At 29.1% G+C, this 21,174-nt stretch overlaps 9 protein-coding genes and 1 non-coding gene across 10 annotated transcripts; 3 read left to right on the forward strand and 7 right to left on the reverse strand.

Annotated features, from left to right (window-relative positions):
- The first annotated feature begins 85 nt into the window (after window positions 1–85).
- On the forward strand, window positions 86–1,149 carry BX663DRAFT_520834 (ARP2/3 complex 21 kDa subunit). The gene is made up of 4 exons (XM_051529156.1): window positions 86–135; window positions 212–308; window positions 381–659; window positions 720–1,149. The coding sequence occupies exons 1-4, from the start codon at window positions 130–132 to the stop codon at window positions 854–856; spliced, it is 519 nt and encodes a 172-aa protein (XP_051379630.1). The 5' UTR covers window positions 86–129; the 3' UTR covers window positions 857–1,149.
- A 13-nt stretch (window positions 1,150–1,162) lies between these two features.
- On the reverse strand, window positions 1,163–1,894 carry BX663DRAFT_532762 (uncharacterized protein; the record flags this gene model as incomplete). Its single annotated transcript, XM_051530483.1, has 2 exons — window positions 1,163–1,240; window positions 1,310–1,894. The coding sequence occupies 2 exons, from the start codon at window positions 1,892–1,894 to the stop codon at window positions 1,163–1,165; spliced, it is 663 nt and encodes a 220-aa protein (XP_051379631.1).
- An 11-nt stretch (window positions 1,895–1,905) lies between these two features.
- BX663DRAFT_520837 (uncharacterized protein) lies at window positions 1,906–3,596 on the reverse strand. Its single transcript, XM_051529157.1, has 4 exons — window positions 3,574–3,596; window positions 3,275–3,468; window positions 2,202–3,167; window positions 1,906–2,092 (listed from the first exon to the last, which is right to left on the reverse strand). The coding sequence occupies exons 2-3, from the start codon at window positions 3,419–3,421 to the stop codon at window positions 2,325–2,327; spliced, it is 990 nt and encodes a 329-aa protein (XP_051379632.1). The 5' UTR covers window positions 3,422–3,468; window positions 3,574–3,596; the 3' UTR covers window positions 1,906–2,092; window positions 2,202–2,324.
- Window positions 3,597–3,622: 26 nt separating this feature from the next.
- BX663DRAFT_520843 (uncharacterized protein) lies at window positions 3,623–4,291 on the forward strand. The gene is made up of 2 exons (XM_051529158.1): window positions 3,623–3,934; window positions 3,997–4,291. Exons 1-2 carry the CDS (start codon window positions 3,886–3,888, stop codon window positions 4,137–4,139), a joined length of 192 nt encoding a protein of 63 aa, XP_051379633.1. The 5' UTR covers window positions 3,623–3,885; the 3' UTR covers window positions 4,140–4,291.
- Window positions 4,292–5,282: 991 nt separating this feature from the next.
- BX663DRAFT_440818 (reduced growth phenotype protein 1) lies at window positions 5,283–5,708 on the reverse strand (the record flags this gene model as incomplete). The annotated part of the gene is made up of 2 exons (XM_051523419.1): window positions 5,283–5,507; window positions 5,583–5,708. The coding sequence occupies 2 exons, from the start codon at window positions 5,706–5,708 to the stop codon at window positions 5,283–5,285; spliced, it is 351 nt and encodes a 116-aa protein (XP_051379634.1).
- A 1,753-nt stretch (window positions 5,709–7,461) lies between these two features.
- BX663DRAFT_520848 (uncharacterized protein) lies at window positions 7,462–9,340 on the reverse strand. Its single transcript, XM_051529159.1, has one exon. It carries the CDS (start codon window positions 9,292–9,294, stop codon window positions 7,480–7,482), a length of 1,815 nt encoding a protein of 604 aa, XP_051379635.1. The 5' UTR covers window positions 9,295–9,340; the 3' UTR covers window positions 7,462–7,479.
- Window positions 9,341–12,575: 3,235 nt separating this feature from the next.
- BX663DRAFT_554825 (uncharacterized protein) lies at window positions 12,576–13,023 on the forward strand (the record flags this gene model as incomplete). Its single annotated transcript, XM_051531566.1, has 3 exons — window positions 12,576–12,605; window positions 12,686–12,823; window positions 12,907–13,023. The coding sequence occupies 3 exons, from the start codon at window positions 12,576–12,578 to the stop codon at window positions 13,021–13,023; spliced, it is 285 nt and encodes a 94-aa protein (XP_051379636.1).
- Window positions 13,024–13,119: 96 nt separating this feature from the next.
- BX663DRAFT_186736 (uncharacterized protein) lies at window positions 13,120–16,612 on the reverse strand. Its single transcript, XM_051521700.1, has 3 exons — window positions 16,129–16,612; window positions 15,574–16,029; window positions 13,120–15,465 (listed from the first exon to the last, which is right to left on the reverse strand). Exons 1-3 carry the CDS (start codon window positions 16,382–16,384, stop codon window positions 13,217–13,219), a joined length of 2,961 nt encoding a protein of 986 aa, XP_051379637.1. The 5' UTR covers window positions 16,385–16,612; the 3' UTR covers window positions 13,120–13,216.
- A 1,010-nt stretch (window positions 16,613–17,622) lies between these two features.
- Window positions 17,623–17,696, reverse strand: BX663DRAFT_t118. Its single transcript has one exon. It is a non-coding gene; the product is annotated as a tRNA-Val (tRNA).
- Window positions 17,697–18,524: 828 nt separating this feature from the next.
- Window positions 18,525–20,723, reverse strand: BX663DRAFT_520852 (DNA glycosylase). The gene is made up of 6 exons (XM_051529160.1): window positions 20,232–20,723; window positions 20,134–20,158; window positions 19,429–20,055; window positions 19,248–19,349; window positions 18,767–19,188; window positions 18,525–18,711 (listed from the first exon to the last, which is right to left on the reverse strand). Exons 1-6 carry the CDS (start codon window positions 20,430–20,432, stop codon window positions 18,613–18,615), a joined length of 1,476 nt encoding a protein of 491 aa, XP_051379638.1. The 5' UTR covers window positions 20,433–20,723; the 3' UTR covers window positions 18,525–18,612.
- Between the last annotated feature and the right edge of the window lie 451 nt (window positions 20,724–21,174).

A 21,174-nucleotide genomic window follows, 5' to 3' on the forward strand; every position in this document is an offset into this window, starting at 1 on the left:
ACGACGTACTTTAGAAGACCGAAGGTGAATAAAAGCTATTATTAAAGATATTAAAGTTTTACATAAATAACACTTGGCAATTATTATTTTTTATTATTTTTTATTTATTTCCTTTATTTTATATTAAACATGCCTGTAAGGCCTTTATATGAAAAGTAGAATTGAAAATAATGCTAATTAGAATAATTGGATGTTACTTTATTATTCATAGGCATATCATTCACAGTTTAACAATGGAGATTATCAATCTGTTGGTAATATGTTTTTGTTACCTATAAAGACTAAATTTAGAGGCAATGCACCTTTTGGTAAGCATCTTTAATTTAATTATTTTTTATTCTAATGTGCTGAAAGAATGGCATAATATACATTGTTTATAGCCGATCCTAATTCCGAAGACATCATTGATGAAGCCCTCGACTTATTTCGTGCTAATTGCCTTTTTCGTAACTTTGAAATTAAAGGAAACGCTGACCGCGTTTTGATTTACTTGATTTTATTTATTTCACAATGTCTTGGTTCCTTGAATAAGTATACACCTCAAAGTGAAGCTCTCAAGTCTTTAAACACTTTGGCACTTTCCAATTTTTCTATTCCAAGTGATCCTTCATTCCCTTTAAATGCCATGTATCAAGGACCTGTTGATAAATTTCAAAGTGGTAAGTGTTTATGGCTGTTGTTTATTTATATTTTTATTTATTTATTCTCTTTATAAAAAGATCAAATGAAGCAATATATGCAGCAACTTCGTCAGGAACTGGTTGTACGTTTAGTTGATAGAATTTACGTTGATGGACATCCAAGTAAATGGTGGATGTGTTTTTCCAAAAGAAAGTTTATGAATCTTAGTCTTTAAGATAGTATTATTTTTTTTTTAATTAAAAAGAAAAAGGGAGGAGAGAGGATGTTGTATTTGATCCTTCTTCTTTACATGTTGAATTAGGTGTCATTTAGTTTTTATCATCTTTCGTCCTTTTAATATTGTAATAATCATTTATTTATTTATTATAATCTAGTTATTTTTGACATGTGAAACTCTCTATTGTCTATTTTTTTTTTTTTTTATCCTTAATAGAAGGATTTCGTCTATGTCCTGTCATACTATTTTAGACTCATATATGTAAAGAAAACAAGTTTTCTATTCGCTTGGTATTCATATTTTTTATTGTTTTGATTTATGTAACTGACCACTCATGTCGATACCTCTTTTAGCCCAAAATGATTTACCGTATGTTACCAACTGTTATAATATAAATAGATAAAAAATAAAGTTAGTGTTCCAATTAAAGGTAAATGTATAATGTTTTACCAATTCATCTCCCTTTTTAATTTTTCGATTGCCATTAACAAAAATGCCAACTTTTATGTGCTTTGTTTTTTCATCCATGTAATTCATAAAACATACATTGGGTTCAGGTCCACAACCACGAAAATCATTGCAAAATCGAGCTTCATTACCACAACGTCCTGCATCGATGGATAAATCTGTTCCGTATCTCAATACATAATCTGAAGTAGGATCATAACCATCCTTATATTCAACTACGCCTAGGTAATCAATGATCAACTGCTTCGGATGTAATGTCTGTGCTGCAAATAATCCATAAGCACCATAACAAGGATGGTTCTTATCGATAATCTTTTTGATCTTTACATTACGTCTTTGTTCTTTTGTGCCTGGAAATGTGCCAATCAAATTAACATGTTCATTCATAAAATTGATGGTACGTCGTGGATCTTGAACGTTCGCCCTTGCTGGTTGATATAGATCTCTTAGTTCAGTTGGCACATTGGGAGACCAAAAAAGCTTATCGATATATTTCACTCCTGGTGTCCAGCCAGAGGGCGACGGCACTTCCTTTACATTACGTAAATATTGCATCTGCTGATTCATCTTGATCAGTTACATGAATTTATTTGAAAATAAAATTAAGAAAAAAAGAAGAAAATATTTGTAGTAGTATGGTATAAGATGGTGTGTATATAGTGGATAGGATAACCATTTAAAAATAATAGTAATAGGAAAAATTATGGTATTTCATTTTCTACAGCAAGGACTTCAAATCGGGAATCATTCTTGATAATAATAATACTATTTGTTACGACAATAGAAGACAAAGGATTATTGACTGTAAAATACAAATTTATAAAGCGTAATGAATAATAATATTATAATAGATTTAAATAGTAAACAAGCTTACTTGGGTGATGGCTATTCGTGATAGTTGTTGTTTCTATATCATGATTAGAAGTATTTACTTGTTACGACAAAACTACTACTGCTACTACTACTACTACTACTACTACTACTACTAGTATACTTTTTAGTTGTATTTTTTTGTTTCTTTTTTCATAGTAGTAGAAAACTTTAAATTTAAATCCCATTGTTCTACATGATCCATGCATATGTCAGATATGAATACTAATAATTGACGATTCTGTACAGTTAGCCAATGTATATCTGACTTGAGGTCATTGATATGGATGGCTTGTCTATTTAAAAACTTTTTAGTCTTATGTAATTCTGATATTAACGAATTAGGCTCCACTGCTTTTTTATGCTGTCTTAAATGAGGCACAACAGTACGTTCTATCCATTCTCTATATATCTTGAACTTTTCTTCCAATTTTTCAATGATGATTGATTTATCATTTAGTATAGTACTCTGTTCGTCAATTGTATTTAATAAAGCGTCTATTTCCTCTTCTTTAATCGTGATACGTGCCTCTAAGAGAGCCATCCCTTTTTCATGTCTGTGTATTTGATGGTGTAGTTCCTTATTAAGTAGTGAGATTTCCTTTGCATTCTCTTTATGATACTCCAATTGCTCAGTGAGTTCAGTAGTTATGTTGGTCATAGAATCGATATGCAGATTTAAATCATTTATTTCCTTCTCCTTCCTCTCTACATGATCTTCAAGCTCTAGAATTTGAGTGGATAGTTCATTTGTTCGTACTTGAAGTGAATTGTAATTTTCTTGACTTTCATACAGACGATGTTTCAAGTCATGCATGCTATTTAACTCTTTCTGTAGTGATTCAATCCTATCCTCTTTTCGTTCTATATGTTCTTTATATTCAGTCTCTGAATTAGATAAAGCTTTCTCTAATTGATCTATCTTCTTTTGTAGCTGTAATGTTTTCCAGTATATTTCTTGTCGGTTAATCTATACATGGAATAAATCGTATGTTAATATTACTTACTTGCATGTGCCTTTTATTTATTTATTTATTTATGTATTTATTTATTAGGAAGGAAAGTGGACTACTATACCATCTTTTGAAGTATTGTATTTTTAGCTCTCAGTTCTGCTAACTCTAAATCCTTTGTGATAAGTAAAGCCTTAGTATCGTTTTTATCTCTTTCCAATTCTTGAATCGTCGATTCTAACTTTTTGCTTTTAGCATACAAGATATCCATTTCCTTTTGTTTTACATGTTTATATTTTTCAAATTGATCTGAGGAAGCTACAGATATTTTTTTAGTATAGGTTTCATTACTTGAACTTGTCATGATTAGTGAAAATTTGATGTATTATTTTGTTATAAAGTTTATAATTGTCGATACATTACTGTATTATTGAATGATGAACCACTTGGGAAATGTATAAAAAAAAAATCATTTTTGTACAAGTAGTTTATTTTATTTTAACTAGCAGCAGCAAAATAAGAATAATCACGAGATATTAATATTAAATTTGCCCGGATCGAGGGGGGGAGGGGGACGAATATAGAAGGTTTTATTATGGGGAAAGGGAAGGGCTTAGTAAAGAGAACGATCATGATCTGTTAAGAAGGACGAGCTTATTTACCAAGAAGAAAGAATGACAGATCAAGGCTTTTTTTTTTTTCCTTAGAAGGGATGTAATTGGTTTAAAAGGGTCCATGTTTGTTTCTTGCATTTGCAATTTTTTTTCTCTTTTTTTTACAAGTACTGTATTATATATTATTAAATGAAAGAATTTCTACTTTGTTTATAAACATCTTTATACGTGCCTTTAATTAAATACATAAATATATACATGTATATACTCCCTCTTCTTAGTTATGTTAATCACTTCTTTTCTTTTACTCTGTGTGTTATGGCAATATTGCTATTAGTCATCATTTGTGTTTCAATAGTTATTAATTGTGCGTAGACGATACATTGCACACATTATAAAAATACATTCAATACACTTTCTTTTAAAAAAAAACAATAAACAAAATTCCCCCTTTTCTTCTTCTTCTTCTTTTTCATTAATAAAGATACAAGTTCATAGAGAAGGAGTACACTTTAGTTTCGTTCTCCCTTGACATTCGTCTCTCGTCATTTTTCCCATCTTGTCCAAAAATAGAATAATGCATTATCTCGTTACTACGTAATTCTAAACTGATCCCTTTTTATTTCGCATATTGTAAAAATGTACAGAAGATAGGTTGAAATAATTAGGTATGAAGGAGGAGGAGGGGAGAAAGAAAAAAAAGGGAGTTTTTTTTTTTTTTTTCCTCCACTATACATAAGCTGTTATATAGGCTTAAAAAAATTTCTTGACTTGTTCAATGGCAAAAGGAGCTAAAAGATAATTCGCATTAGTTACATTACTTTATTAATAACAACTCTTCCTTATGCATCTTTCTCTCTCCAGAATATTTATATAGTCTATTTACCAGCACGAATAGCCAAAACAACAACAGCAAAATTAGAAACAGTGGCAATGGTACGTTGACGGAGCATAGCTTTTTGTTCTGGAGTAAGTTGGGGTTGCTGATTTAAATATAAAGAAAAAAAAATTGAAAAGGATACATTTAGTTACATAAATTTATAATTATTAATTGTATGTATTACTTGAGGCATAAACATTTTGAGAATGATGATGAGAGAAAGAAGAAATGATAATTATCTGTCTGTCAAAGCCATTATTTCACGCACCCCTGGGTATCAAAAAAAAAAAAAAAAACATAATGAATGATGGTGATGAATATGCACGTGACCACTATTTTTTTATTTGAAAGAAATAATGCAAACTTTATTTGAAAAGAAAAAAAAAAAAAAAAAAAAGATTATTGTACTTTGAAGGTGTGTAATGCTCTATCAACACCACCTGGAGATCCATAAATTGTCACTGGTATTTGGCAATCAAATGTACTAACTTCTATATCTTGTAAGCTTTGATAATGGCAATGCTTTTCATCATTCATAATAGGTATAAATGGAGGCTTATTATGAATGCCTGTGAGAAACTCAAATCTTAAAAAGTATTTTAAAGATACTAAAAAAAAAAAAAAATGATTAGAAATATTTACAAATAAGAAAGAGAGAAAAAAGAAAAAGGTTTACCTCCTGTTGTTTGAAATTCAGGTGAAGCAGTGGCAGGTATTGGTAATGAAAACGATAATCTTTTATTATCAAAGCAAATAGAATGAAAATCTGAATGTGTTTTTCTTGATACTCGTGAAATATAATGTGGATTTCTTAATGCAATCGTACTTTCCACATTTTCACTACTTTCCAAAAATATAGAAATCTATAAGCAGTAATAAATGATAAGTCTAATTATTAAAAAAAAAAAAAAAAAAAAAAAAAAAAAAAAAAAAAAAACCTTGTATGTTAATAGATTGGCTTCATTAAAGTCCAAGATGCCAATAACAGGTTCGCCTAATCGATAGGCTGTTTTGATTAAATGAAGTTTTGCTACTCTTTGATTATTTTTACAAATGTCGTACATTGCTATATATAAAATATGTTTATAATAAATCGGTATATTTGTATATAAATATGTATTTTACTAGTATTGAATTCCTTAGATTACCTTTTTTACTACAATGAGTAATTCTTGAAACGATTTGAAAGCAGGATTGATCTACATCACACTCTTTATTTATTTTTTTCTTATTGTCATAGACTTCACTATTACGTCTTGTAATTTCATGAATCGTATTATTTTTCATACTATTTTCAAAGAGTTCGTTTACATAATCTATGAATTGTTGTGAATTTGACTTGTTTTGTATTTGGTTTTCTTCTTTCACTTTTTTAGTCTTGCATGGATTAGAATCGCATTCCTCTACTATAGCCTTATCTTTATAAAACACAACGGGATTTAATAAATCATAGATAGGTCTTGATCCATCTTCTGATACGTGATTAAGTACACGAAATCGTATTTGAACTATGTGACCTTGATTTGGTATAGTAGATAGTTTAGCTGTCATTGTAGGTGCCCTTTGAGCTCCAACCACTAAGTAGTAATTAAATCGAATCGTTTTCCCTCTATGAGAAGGTGGTATATCATTTGGTAATTGAATTTTATAAGAATCTTTTTCATAAAAGAGTTTAATACAAGTTTTCATTCTTTGTTTCCTCTCCTCCTCCTCCTCCAATATTTTATACATACTAAAATCATTCATTTTTTTTCTTACATTTTTTAGTTTCCCCAGGTGCTAAATCTAAATCAACAAATAAGATGGAAGGTGGTGTAGAAAAGACAGGCAATGTACGAGCATCTAGAAGAAGAATAATAATAAAATGTCAATAGAGTATTCGACTTGGTGTACAAAACCTTGACTAACCCAAATGAGAATCTGATTTAGCTACCATTAAACCACCTCCACCTCCACCACTAAATCCTCTTTGAGGATTATACATTGTATAATGTTTTAAAGAATCAAATTCATTAACATTAATTAAATTAGCATCAACTACAAAACTTCCTATAACTTGTGCAAAACCACAAATTAAATGTTCAGATACTTGTTTCTTTAAAGGCGAAGATGAATATCGACGTGAAGATACTACTGAAGAGCGAAAAGAAGAATTAGAATCCATTGAACTTCTAGGACTTGTATTTTGTTGTAAGAAAGTATCTGTACTTGATCGAGGTGTAGGTGAATCAAGTTCAATAGGAATTCCAACATTCTCTTCTTCTTCTTCTTCTTCTCTTTCTTCTTTTTCTCCTTCTTCTTTGTTTATTGTATTGGCTAATGGAATATTTAAAGGTGTAGGTCTCAATGTTGAAGATGGTCGTTGATGATGACGAGTTAAAAAGGCAAAGGTAGAAGAAGCTAAAGAGGATATTGTTCGTGATTGAATAGGTGTTGAACGTGTCTGTTGCTGAGCATCATTTGTTAAAGATATAGGAGTAGAATGAGATGTCTTTACTGATTTATTAACGTTATGAATAGGATTTGTAAAGGCAATTGTACAAGATAATGTTTCACCAGCATAAAATACAGCTCCTTGGGATAGTGTAGTTGTTACTGTGAACGAATAGAAAGAAAAAAATAATATTTAATTCATTTTTGAATCTAAATGAGTATCATTTTCTTCATTTTTTACCCAACACGCTCATTAATGACAAAGAAAGAAAAAGTCAAAAAAAGAAAGAGAAAAGTAACGACTTTTTTTTTTTTTTTTTTTTAATAAGCGAATGAACTCTTTACATTATCTTACGTAAACACATAGATATATTTATAGCAATTATGATTGTTGTTTTATTACTATGAAGAGTTATGATTAAGAGGTAAACTATGATTTAGTTTTGTAGTAGCAGCAGTATCTACCATATGAGATGAAAATGAAGTTGTAGGCATCTTCTTTTGTTGTTCAAATAGGTAAAATGAGGATCTTTGAGGTGGAACAGCAGGAGCTACGATAGAAGGTAATGAATAACAATAAATAGGTTGTTGATTTAATTCATGAGTTGAACAAGAAGAATGTGACCTTGTATGATGATGTCGTTTCTGTTGCTGCTTATCATTGTTATGTATAACAATTTGGTTTAATGATTTCTGTAAATCAGCTAATGTCATATTTTCTTCTTCTTTATCAGCACTTGTAGTCATCATAGCAGGCAAAAATTGAAGTGGAGATGATAATGAATAGATCTTTTGTTGATCCAGTAATAAATGATCATCTAACAATGATATAGTAGAAGATCTTTTTGTTGTAGGATAGATAAGAGAAGAAGGTCTATTCAAGATATAACGATGGCTCCTTTCTTCTTCCTTCTTCTTCTTCTTCTCTTCTTCCTCTTGATGATTGATTTGGATCAATTTCTTACCGCGAACAGAGGAATGATATATTAATTTATTGTTACGCTGATGATTGTCATAGGAACCTAATTCATCATCACAAATAGTAGTAGTCACATCTTGAAAGTAATTGATATAAGGTGGTAACTGTGTATTCTTCTTCTTCATCATCATCATCTTCTTCTTCTTTTTCTCTTCTTTTGTTATATTATCATGTGATATTAGTTTATCGAGGCTCTTTTTATGACTATCGACAAGAAGTGGTTTATCATGATTCATCCAATTTCGAACATCATCTGATCGTTTCTTTTTTAATGCCATGATCGCTTTATTCTCACCGTCGTTATTACCCGATAATTCTTCTTCATTCATATTATTTATTTTATTGTTACGTCTAAATGTAGTTGAACGTGTTGGTCTTCTTTTGATCATCGTTTTAGGTCTATGACTTATACTTGTCATATCAGTAAAAATGCTCATTGTATCATCATCTGGTATAGGTTCAATAGGGGGTGGTGATGAAACTCGAATTGTAGGATCATTAGCCATTAATTCTGCTAATGATCTTCTCCATTCTTCAATGACCTTGATTTTTTCATTTGATAATATAGGTGTTGGTGTTGGTGTTGACGTTGGTATTGGTGTTGGCGTTGGCATTGGCGTTGGATGATATGTATGAGCTTGTACAAGCACAGGTGGCGAATAAGGAAATGTTTGAAGCATCTGTTCTTTCACTGCTTGAGTGAATTTCCACATTTTTGTCAAGACAAATAACCATCTTTCTAAATCCTTTTGTGTTTGAGCTTTTAATGTGACGCAATTGGAATCTAAAGTACGTATAGAAAAACATTTACTATATTGAGATGATTGTAGAGGCGATCTTTTTGTTCTCTTCAAGACAGAGATAGAAGAGATTTGAATGATATCAATGCTCCATTCTGGTAGTTGATAATATTTTAGTTCTGTCGTATTGCTGGCTATTAATCTTTTATTTTTATCTTTTGGTGTAGCTAATAAAGGTGATGTTAAAGGATATTGATTTTGTTCTAATAAAAGATCATTTTCTTCATAGTGTTTATATAATGTATTAGGCGGTAATTTTGTTTTTCGTGTAGATAAGCAAGTAAAACAAGATCCATCAAATCGAAATAGTCTCCATTGCCAATGTTTCGTTCCTGCTGTTCGAATATATAAATGTCCTTCAAAAATAGGTGTTGAAGTTACAGGGATTTCTACCTCTTGAACTTCTTTACCGTTTCTATCTAAAAAAAACTGCAACATAATAAAATAAAGAATAAATAATAATTAATAAAAAAAAAAAAAGAAAAATTAAGGGAGAGAAAGAGATAGACTGATTAACTAACTGAAAAATAAAAATTATCAGTAAAATAAAAAAAAAAATAAAAATAAAAAACAGTAATACAAATCAGCAGTCTTTTCCTAACTGAACAAAACTAACTCGTTTTTTTTTTAGGATGATGATGATGTCCTTATTAAAAGAAATGTACCACATAACATTATGCATATTTTTTTTTTTTTCTTAAAAGAAAATATGGTTTCATATGTTTTTTTTTTCCTCAAGAGGAGTCCTTCTCCTCTGTAGAAGAAATAAAACTCCTTCTTTTCTCCCCCAAAAAAAAAATATTATTATTATATTTAGTCTGACTAAGCTACCATAAATGGCAATTATTCAATCGGAATTTTATTTAATAAAGGTATTATGCAACTTTTAATTTTATAAATGTCATTAAACAATGAGAAATATACAATATGAGTAAAAAGTATAAAATGTAAATTTAGTCTAAATAATAATTTTTAGTCTTTTATTTTTTTTGGTGTTCATAAATAGTATGTATATGTATTTATATAAATATATATTTAAGCATGTACATACATCATAAAAAATAAATGTATAGGAATTATTTGTCGGACTTTGAAAAACTATATTTTTATTTATAAATTAATTAAAAAAAAACAAAAACAAAAAAACCTTATTGAACATAAGATGTTAATTACATCAAAATTTGCTTAAACTCGGTTCAAAGATAGAAAAATAAGAAATTAAAAGTTTTTGAAAAGAAAGAAATACAAAATGGATATAGTAATTTTAATTTTATTACAATTATTTTTTTAAATAAAAAAAAAATAGGTGAATAAGATTTTTTTATATATTTATTTATTTATAGAAAAAGTTCAAATACACTAGTAGTAGTCACATTACTAAAACTTTGTTATGGCAACCATGTCTCTTTTTTTTTATCTTTTATTTTCTTTTTTACACATATTACTACAGCATAAAAATTTAAAAAAGGCGAATAAAATTCATTTCCATTATTCTCTATACAGAACATTACGAAATACGCGTCTTATATATATATATATGTATATAAAAGAATGTTTCTTTAAGAAGTAAAATAAAGGAAGATCTACTACTCTGTTAGTGATATTTTTATATAATAATGACAGATAAGCATTTTCTTACTAGATGATGTCAAAAAGCATTTACCTTGGAATTAAATTTTAGAGTTTTAACTGAACAAAAAAAAAATACTATTTTTATACACGTAATGTATTTATAGCCTTAAAGTTACTATGTACAAATGTAGCATGATTGATCCAATATTATCCATGAATGCGTATTATACATACTACGACGACTTATAAATTAAACATGTGTATTATTTCTTTTTTACAAGATGTCTATGGCATTAAAAACTGGACTCTTCATTTGAGGAGCAATGTCCTTATCATTTTTTATACTAACCGTTGTAAGAAGACCTTATCACTTTCACACGATCTCTTTTTTTTTTTTTTTTTGTTAGTTAATAATTACGTACTGAATAGAGCAAAGTTTTATTCCTTATCTCTCCCTTCCTGCTAGTATTATTATTACTGCCTTTTTTCTGTAAAGGCACTATAACAAGTATCACTTTGTTAGGAAAGTTCTCAGTTTCCTTGTGAAATAAAAGTTTGATTCCAATCTATTATCTATCATTTATGATACTAAATCTTATTATGTTTTGCTTTGAATGGGATTGTATTCGCTTCTGATGAAGCTTTGGCTAAGTTAATTGATGGTAAATTGTCTTCACTTCCCTCCCCCCATATCTATTATTTGTATATTAATTTTTTACTTGTTCATGTTTTATTGAATAGTTTCATACGTATCATTATCTATTGAAGGCTCTCCTATACTACCTTTTGAACTGGAGAAACTCGGGGTTATCTCTGTATAATTTATTTTATTTTATTTTTCGTCACATGACTCGATTATTGTCTCCATGATATTTTTAAGGATATAGAGATTAAAGTTCTTATCTTTTTAATTTTATTGTATCGATACTCCTCAGGAGGTCGGTCTGATTCATCTCGGTTTTATTTCATTTATATGAATGAGTTATCAGATTTGCCTTTTTCAGTAGTAGTGTTATTATTATTACTACTAATAAATCTATTGATATATAAAAATTTCTTTTATTATAAGCTCTTATCACTTCAATTTTATTTGCAAATACGACTCTATTAAGATATGACCTATTTAAAAAAAAAAAAAAAAAAAAAAAAAAAAAAAAAAAAAAAACTGATTACTCCCTTTCAATGCTGTAAATAAACTAATATTCAAAATAGGTATGTGAAATAGAGAGAAATGTATATATATATATATATGTGTATGTGTATGTATGTATTTAGTGCTTCCATTGGGTATCCTTTTCAATTTATTTTTACATGTCTGAAGTTACTATAATACATGAATGAAAGATTGTGTGCTTTATAATCCTTATTGTGACGCCGTTCCCTCTACTTTACCATCTAAAGATGGTTCTCTTATCTCAAATATCATCGTCTTTAAAACAAGGCTTATTATAATATATAAACCAGTTAAATTTAACTAGGTAAATGTCTTTTAATCTATCAAATTTAACTATCCAGCAATATAGAAATGCCTCTAGTAGATTCTAAAAATTTCTACAAATTAGTCAATATTATTACCCTTTATCCTTTTCATTGAATAAAGTAGATGCAATTTATAAGTATCAATTCAATTTAATAAGCACTCTACATAATTACTGACAAAAAATTACACTCTATCTACTATCATCATTTTTTAAATATACCATTTGACTTTAAACAGCATAAACAAGTGATGATTCCTCTTCCTTTTAATTAAATTTCTTATACATGAACTACTACGCTCTCATTCTAGTGACATTTCTTTCTTTCTGTAGTTTATCCATTGCACGAATTTAATTATTTATAATAAAACGTCCATCTTAATAACTGTTATACCTCGAGGCAAAGATACTTTAACTAGCTGCTTTCATTAAGCAGTGTATAATTAAACGAGCACACACACATACCTATATACTATTCTTCCAACCGATCTGGGACAATTTTTCTATTGTAATTCATATCTTATGCCGTCCAATAAGGTTATTTAAAAAAAAAAAAAAAAAAAAAAAAAAAAAAAAAAAAAACATATATTATTTAAACGTGGCCAGGGTTGACAGTTTTTTTTTTTTATAATTATTATTTTATTTTTCTTGTTAAATTAACTTCAATTAATGGGTGGTCCACGATTAGAAGTTTTCAAAGTAATGAATTAACGGAAATGTAGTAAAATTAGCTTAAAAGCTTTTAACCTTTTTTTTTTTTTTTTTTTTTGTAAAAATAGTTTGGTTTTTATGTATTCTTTCCTGTAGGTGTTATGCTTTATTTTGGCGGACCCGAATTTTATGACAAATATGTAAAGGGTATCAAATTTTGGCCTGATATTAATACAACTTATGTGAGTAATGAAGATGAATTACATGTTGTTTTCTTTTTTTTAAAAAAAAAAAAAAAAAAAGGGTTAATTAACTCCTCTTTGTAATCTATGCATATATTTATATAAAGAAACCTCCTAGTACCTCAGAAGAAGTTAAAAGTGCATTAGATAAAATGAAAGCAGAAAGAGAAGAACGTTGGAGAAAAGCTTTTCAAGAGAAAAATGAGAAATCAGCAACAAAATAATTCCGAATAATAAAAAAAACCCAATAATAATAATATTCCCTTTCCTTCCTTTCCTCCATCTTCTGTGTATATAATATATTTGTAGAAATGGATATGATAGAACTATGCTTTCAACAGTAGTATATACCAAAAAAAAGGGGTGAGGGAAGGAAACTTTATTAATAATAATTATAATAATAAAAATATACATCTATTAACGTTCAAGCCATAATTTATTTTTGGATCTCATTAAACGAAATGCTCCAATGGGAATACGTTGCCAACGACTTAAATCTTTAGAATATGGATTGTCTTCTATTTCAGGTGATGGTGATCTTGATAAGGATCTTGAATATAATTGTGACGTATCAACTAAGTCATCCATTGTCACTGCTGTGGCCTCCTCTTCTTCTTCTTCTCCATTTACTTCATTATTAACTTTTAAATTCATGTCTTCTAATTCATCAATAATGGCAGCAGGTGAAGTAGGAGTTGAAAATGAAGTAGATCCCATAGGTTGTAAAGGATTAGCAACAATGGCACTTAAAGAATTAGATCTTGAAGTTTTTCGTTTTTTATCGTTTTCTAATATCTCTTCTCCTAGTGTAGCCTTTCTTTTGTTATTATGTGCTTCAACACTCTGGTTAAGAGCTTCTTGTATTTGTCCTTCCAAAGTAGAAGGAGTAGTCAAATATGAACCATGTCCACTGCCAGAGGGTTTTGGTAATATTTGTCGGGATGAATTAGAATAAATAGTAGTAGTAGTAGTAGTGGTAGTAGTAGTGGTAGTAGTGGTAGATGGTTTTTTAGTAGATATGGTATTAGACGTAGGATGTACCTTTTCTTCTTCTTCTTCTTTTCCTTCTTCTTCTTCTAACATTGTAGGTTTCTCTGCTTCATTTTTGAGGATACTTAAAAGCTGTCCCTGAAGTCCAGGATCAGCAGAAAGTGAAAGGGCTAATTGTGCAGTTGATAAAGTGGGTTGTTCTTTAGTAATAGGCGTTGTTAAAGGTGATGAGAGTGGGTCTCCTAATGCCCCTGGCGTTGTTACTGTCGACCCAGGCATTCTTACAACGCCACTAGATGATGTATCTATGGATAAGTCTTTTCTCTTTCCATCTAGAGTGTTGCTATTACTACTAGTAGATATATCCTCTGTCTCATCTATAGGTTCAAGTGCAAGAGGTAAATCATCAGATACAAGTGCGGAAAGCGCTCTTAAAGCCTCTGATGTAGAGAAATCTTGAGATCCTCTCATTCGCCGCGCTGCAGAAACAGTACTACTTGGTAAAGACGGTCTTCGTAAGAAATCATCGTTCCGTTGTCTTGCTGATAATGCAGTTAATGCATTTGCTAATTCAAACGCCGATATCGAGTAATCCTCTCCTAAAACAGGTGTATTGGTTCCTGTAGTAGGTATATCAGATGTTGAAGTTAAGGTTTGCATAAATGCAGTACTGATCTGATTATAGATATTGCCTTCACTGTCTATCAATGGTAAAAGAGAGTTTGCCTTATCTCCGTCACTCTCTTCTCCACTATGCATAACAGTTGTATAATCAAACTCTTCTTCTTCTTCTTCTTCTTCATCGTCATCATCTTCAGATGACCAATGTCCATAATAACCCATCATCTCCTCTTCTTCATCATTGTTGTTTTTATTAAAATTGTCATACTCATATTCATTGCCATCGTTGTCGCTGTCATCGTCATCATCATCATCATAGTCATCATAGTCATCTTCAACAAATAATCCACCTTCATCCAAACTATCATTTGATTCTTCATCACTATTTATAGTCATTTCATTGATAATTTGCTGTGTCTCTTCATTTTCAATATCCTCGTCATCACCAGAGTCGATATGTACACTAGAAGAGTATGATGTGCGACTATCTGAATAAGGAGACATTGTCAATGATGAATTTGCATGGATATTGTTATCGATATCACTTGATGATACTTCTTCTTCATCTGTAAAAAACTCTTCACTTTCTAGATTTGAACTTTGTGAGTGATGCTCAGATAAGGGTGACATGGTTTCTAACAAGTCATCTAGATCATCTACAACTAATTCTTCCTCCGAGTCTTCTTCCTCGCTTGAAGAATATTTTATGGTATGTATCCTCTTGCCTTTTCCCATATGTACCCTTTTACCTCCTTTAGAGGCCATAGAAGAAGGAGGCGCCTTTTGTCGAATGATATTTGTTAACAAAGTAGTACTTTTCCCTTTTCGCGGTGCTGGATTCTTCTTCTTGCCTGATTTCGTCCTTGGCTTTTTAATATCAATACCTATTCTTTCTACTACATGATTCGATAGTTCACTATCATCGCTATCATCTTCACTACTACTACCATCATCAAAATTATTTTTTGTTGCATTCACTTTTACTGCCCACAGATTTGATTTTTTAGACTTTTTACTGCCTATTCCTTTATTTGATTTTTTTGGTATTGGAATGACTTTTTTTTTTTTAAAAAAAAAAAAGAAAAAATGAAAAAAAGGAAAAAAACATTATTGTTAATAAATATAATTGATTTTTTTTTTTTAGACATCTTGTCATTACTTACTGATTTTAGTTTGTATTTTTGATGGCTCTGATTGTGGTAATGGTTGAGATACCACAGAAGTTGAAGGCGGTGGTAATGGCTTCAGATCTACAATAGAAGAAGAGGATGTGGAGTTTTCTATTGCACCACAAGTACAGTCTCCTTCACACAATACACAAATATCATCTAACTCTTCATCATTATCATCATTGATCGATAGTTTAGTTATAGCTGGTATTGATGGTGCTGGTATTGTCGAGGTTGGAGGCATGGATGATAGTGAAGCTGGTTTTGAGGTAGGTAAAATGATGATTGATTTCTTATTATTACGAGGAGGTGGAGGCATTAAAGTCTTTCCAGCACCTATAGAATGATGATGTTGTTGTTGTTGTTTTCGTTTACTCGTACAAGACTTGCAAAAATAATGTTCAGTAATACTATTGGGTTTAAGTCCAACACAGGTACCATGAAACCATTCTATGCATAACAAAAGTAAAAAAAATATATATACAAATCAATATTAAGGAAATAATATATTATATGTATGTATTTGGCTTTTTAGTTCATCATTTTTACCTTTGCAGTCTTCACATTCAATCATAAATTCTTTACCATTGTAACCTTTTCGGCAAATACAATATTTTGACTCGTCTTTCTTGGACTTTTTTTTCTTTTTTATCACCTTGCCTTTAGATTTTTTGGCTGGCTTTTTAGTTTTATTATTTTTTATTTGATACAGATCAGAATCAGACGATAAAGAAGAAGCATCAGACAATTGTAAGGAAAGATCTGAATCTGATTGATGATCAATCTGATTTGTTGATTTACTCATTGATGTCGAGTAATAAAATAAAAATAGTCACTTTTACAGTTCTACTTTTGGTATATTGACAGCTTCCGAGTAAATAAAATTTAGCTTTTTGATAGTAGTTGAATTCTTAAAAGGAAACACTCCTCGTTTTTTTTTTTTTTTCAGATAATAATTTTCAGGTAATAAAATATATGTTTTTATATATTTTATATAAATAAATAAACAAATATTTAATATATATGATTGCAGCTATATAAAAAAAAAAAAATAAAATAAAGAGGAGAAAATATATAAGCTGAAACTTTTTTTTTTTTTTTTTGTTGAGAAAAAAAAAAATATTTTTGGGTTGTAAGCAAAAAATTTTTAGTGTTTTAACCTAATCAAAATTAATTTTAGGCCAATCGAAAATTATTAAAAGAGACTTTAGCTTAATGCACATGAAAGTGAGGAGAAAATTGATATTTATAAAATTCGTTTCCTTTCTTTTTTTTTTTGGATACAAGGAGACTACAATTAACTTTGTCTTTTGTTTAATAGAATTGTATAAACTCATTATTTTCTATAATAGGTACCAAAAACAAGAATTACTTGATAATATGTTGTCTTTATTTTAAAATAAGTTTGGGAGTAAAGTGGAGTTAATCTTATGCAAGCTTTTTTTTATTTTTTTATTTTTTTTTTTTTTGTGCATTATCTTGTATAATAAGCAATTTACATTATCGAGAATAATGACTATTGCAACCTTTTGATAACATGAAGTTTCTACAATTATGTAATCATAGGTTCTGTTTCCTTCAGAAAAACACGAACAAATTACTTTTATTTATAAGTTTTTTCTTTTACTAAAGAATACTTGACACAGTATAATAGCTAACCTTCACAAACAGATAAATGTATATACATCTTTATTATTATTAAGAATAAAGAAATAAATACTACTGATCTAAAGAAGATATAGTGTCATGATGTGTACTAATATTAGGCTTGTGTATGAATGTTTATCTTAGAGGTAAACATGATAATCAATTTATAGTAGGTTATACAATGTAGGTTATACAACCACTCTGACAAAACAATAAAAAAAAAAATCAGTTTCGAAGATCATTAATGTACAAAAAAAAAAAAAAGAGAAAGAGAGAAAAGGATGCTGCAGCTCATTATTTATTTATTTCTTCTCGAGATAATAATATAATCAAATAAAACAATATTAACCATACAAAACTTTCGATTTTTTTAAAAAGGAAAAATGGAAAAATAAATGATTTCTGCCAGACTCGAACTGGCGACCGCCTGCGTGTTAAGCAGGCGTGATAACCAACTACACCAAGAAACCATTGTTGTTTAATTTTTTCAGTATAAAACACATATTAACATACTTTCCGTTTTTGGAAAAAATCACGTGACACTCCTCCGGTTCGGGATAATTTTAAATTCGATATTTAAATGAAAGAATTGACGGCGGCATTATGCTACTGTGCTCCACAAAAAAAATAAATTAAATTAAAATAAAATAAAATACACGATTTACCTTTTGTGTTAATGATGATTTGTTATACTTTTAGAAACACTAATACAATTGTTATTGATTTTATTATTATTAAGTAGAGGTAGTCAAATTTATTCGCTTAGCTATCATTCATCTTTCTTTTAAATAATAATAATACTAAGATTCATCATCGTTAATTGTGCAAATATACTCCCAGAAGATGACGAAGATATATGCATTATATATATATATATATAAGTAATAACTATCGGTATAGTTTATATTCAACTAGACCAGAATTATATTTTAAACATCATTAATTAATAAAGATAAAATAATCTAAATATACATATAATACTATGTACATTTTAGAAACTAAAATTTGATTCGTGCTCTTAATTATTACTTCTACAGTAACTCAGCGAAGCACTCTATAAATAAAGATATTTAATAAATAACGAAGTATCCACCTAGTTAGTTTTTAACTTTCTACTATAGCACATTAAGGATATTCGGGGTCTTGATCTGTAATTACACAGTTATAATATGAATACTTTAAAACTCATATATACATGAGGCTGATGTAATTTTAAATATATGCTTAATAGTATTTTAGTTCATTATAACTTATTAAACATTTTAAACCTATTAGCAAGAAAAAAAAATATAAAGTATGTCTGCAGTCCTTTTTTTTTTTTCCTCTTATTTGTTTGTTTATAAACAACATTATACATAAATTTATTGAAGCATATTTTACAACTTATTACTTCTTTTTAACACTGAAAAAGGAAGTAATGTCTGCCGATTTAATAGTTTTGCTAATCACTTTCTTCTTTTTACTTAAATGAGTCGTATTTGATGTCTATAAAAAAGATGTTAAAATCTTGGTATTCTTTATATAATAATCTTCTACCTACTTTAAATTTTTCAAGTAATTTAAAGGCTTTCTTTAAACCAGTTGGTAGAGGTGATGACCTGAGTTCATCTAAAGTTACCCATTTTATGTCTTCTTTATTGTTTATAATGTCTTTATCCTTATTATATTGATATTGAATCCATTCAATATAATATACTTTTCTAATATGAGAAAATAGATGAACTACATTTCCCAAATCGTGTCTAATTGCTGATAAATTTTCTAGTTCTATTTGGTATTTTGTTTTTAAAAATTGTGAAGTCTTCTTCATTCTATCTTCATAATTAATTCCTAAGGATTCTAATTCAAGACTAGGAAACTCCCAGAGACCAGCTAGTAAACCTGTACTAGGTCTTTTAGATATCAAATAAAGAGGCTCATCATCTTTAGAATTAATCATTTCTACAATAGCTACAGCACATTCTAGAAATATAATATTTATTAGCTAATAATATACATATATTTTTTTTTGAAAAAAATACCTTCATCCCTCGGTGGTTTTTTACTAACTTTAAGAGGATACCGAGTAACTGCATAGTCTTCTTCTGATATATCTTCCTGAATTTCATGACAAACGGAACACTCTTTTTTTTTTTTTTTTTTTTTTTTTTTTTTAGTCAGTTATGATGATTAAATCAACATGTATTTATATGATGTTATTACCATGACTAATGGACATTTGCTTTCTCTTTTTCGTTTTTTCATGAAAAAACCCATTTTTCGCTAAATCCTTCATTACTCTTAACTGATTAAAAGCTTTACAGTCATTTTTAATTGGACATTCTACACAATTAGGGTTTTGAGGAGTACATATTCGTGCACCTAACTCCATCAAAGCTTGATTAAAATCACCAGGGTTTAGCTCAGGCACAATACTAGCAGCTATTTCCCAAAATAAATCAACTGATTTTATCTTTTTTGGATCAGCATGTATAGCTCTCCATCTTGAAAGAACTCGAATGACATTACCATCAACAACAGGAGAAGGCTCGCCAAATACAATAGATGAAATGGCACCTGCTGTGTATCTTCCTACACCAGGTATTTCATTTTGTAAATCTTTTGCATTATCGGGTAATAACCCATTAAACTTGCTTACCACCTTTTGAGCGCCTTCCCATAAACGTTTTGCTCTTGAATAATAGCCTAATCCAGACCATAGTTTATTCACATTTTCAATATCTGCTTTAGCCAAGTCTCGTATCGTAGGAAAAGCAGTCATCCATCGATTATAATAGTCAATGACTGTAGCTACTTGAGTTTGTTGAAGCATAATTTCGCTCACCCATACTTTTTGTATATAATAAACAATATCAATAAAGCGTATGAATATATTTTAAAAGCTACACATTTACATGGTATCTATACCTTCATATGCTCTTTGTCCTAAGGCCTAGTTTATTTAGATGTATACTTTTATTAATTCTATCAATCTAATTCATTTTTTTTTTTTTTTTATAAATTACTTCACGATCCCATGATTTGTCCACATCTTTTCTCCAAGGCATGTTTGTTCTTTTTTTTGCATGATACCATTCAAGTAGATCATGCTGAATTCTTTCTTTTTCTTTTTTTGAAACTTTATGGTACTGATCAGAATGATAAAGGCGATTGCTTTGGACACATTCTTCAATGTCTATTAATGATGGCTCAATCTCAAAATTCATGATATGAAGGAAGTAAAAATGAATTGTAAATTGTTGATCAATTTTTTTTAAAAAAAATATTTGAACGGAAATTAAAGTCCCCTAATCGACAGCTGAAATAACTATACATTTCCGTAGATAATATCAACAGTTTAATACTAGAAAAAGTAAACTATTCTAATTATTAAAAATGCTAAATATCTCAAATATTAAATAGATCACTAAATATGATATTATTTTCTACAAGCCATATAGGGCTAACAGTTAGCCTTATTTTGGGACAGATTTAATATTATTTTAACTAAATAATTTCTTCATATGATTTGTAATATATAAATGCACATATTAATAAAAATAACTAATCCAAAATAACGATAGGAAGGTATATAATATCTATTCATACTTACAACATTTCCAGCAAATTATACATAACCGGTGAACAGAATTCCCCATACTTTTTCTCTAAAAAAAAAAATTATTACTTGAAAGACATTCAAGTATTCATTATGCACACAAATCTACAATGTTTCTATACAATTCTGTTTAGTGTGAAGTATAAATCAACTCAAATGATTAGTTATTCTGTCAAACTGTTTCACCAAGTCTGCTTTACAGAGTCGATTACCATAAATCTGCTTTAATCCATTTATTGTATCTATCTTATTTGTTCCTTTTCTTCAAATTGTATATCTTTATTCTTCAAGTACTTAATTTTTTGTATAATCACAGCATATCTAACGACTTTTACCTATACCAAGACATT

Source organism: Cokeromyces recurvatus (assembly GCF_025118155.1).
Source record: "Cokeromyces recurvatus strain NRRL 2243 chromosome Unknown BX663scaffold_29, whole genome shotgun sequence".
Lineage (NCBI taxonomy): Eukaryota > Fungi > Mucoromycota > Mucoromycetes > Mucorales > Mucoraceae > Cokeromyces > Cokeromyces recurvatus.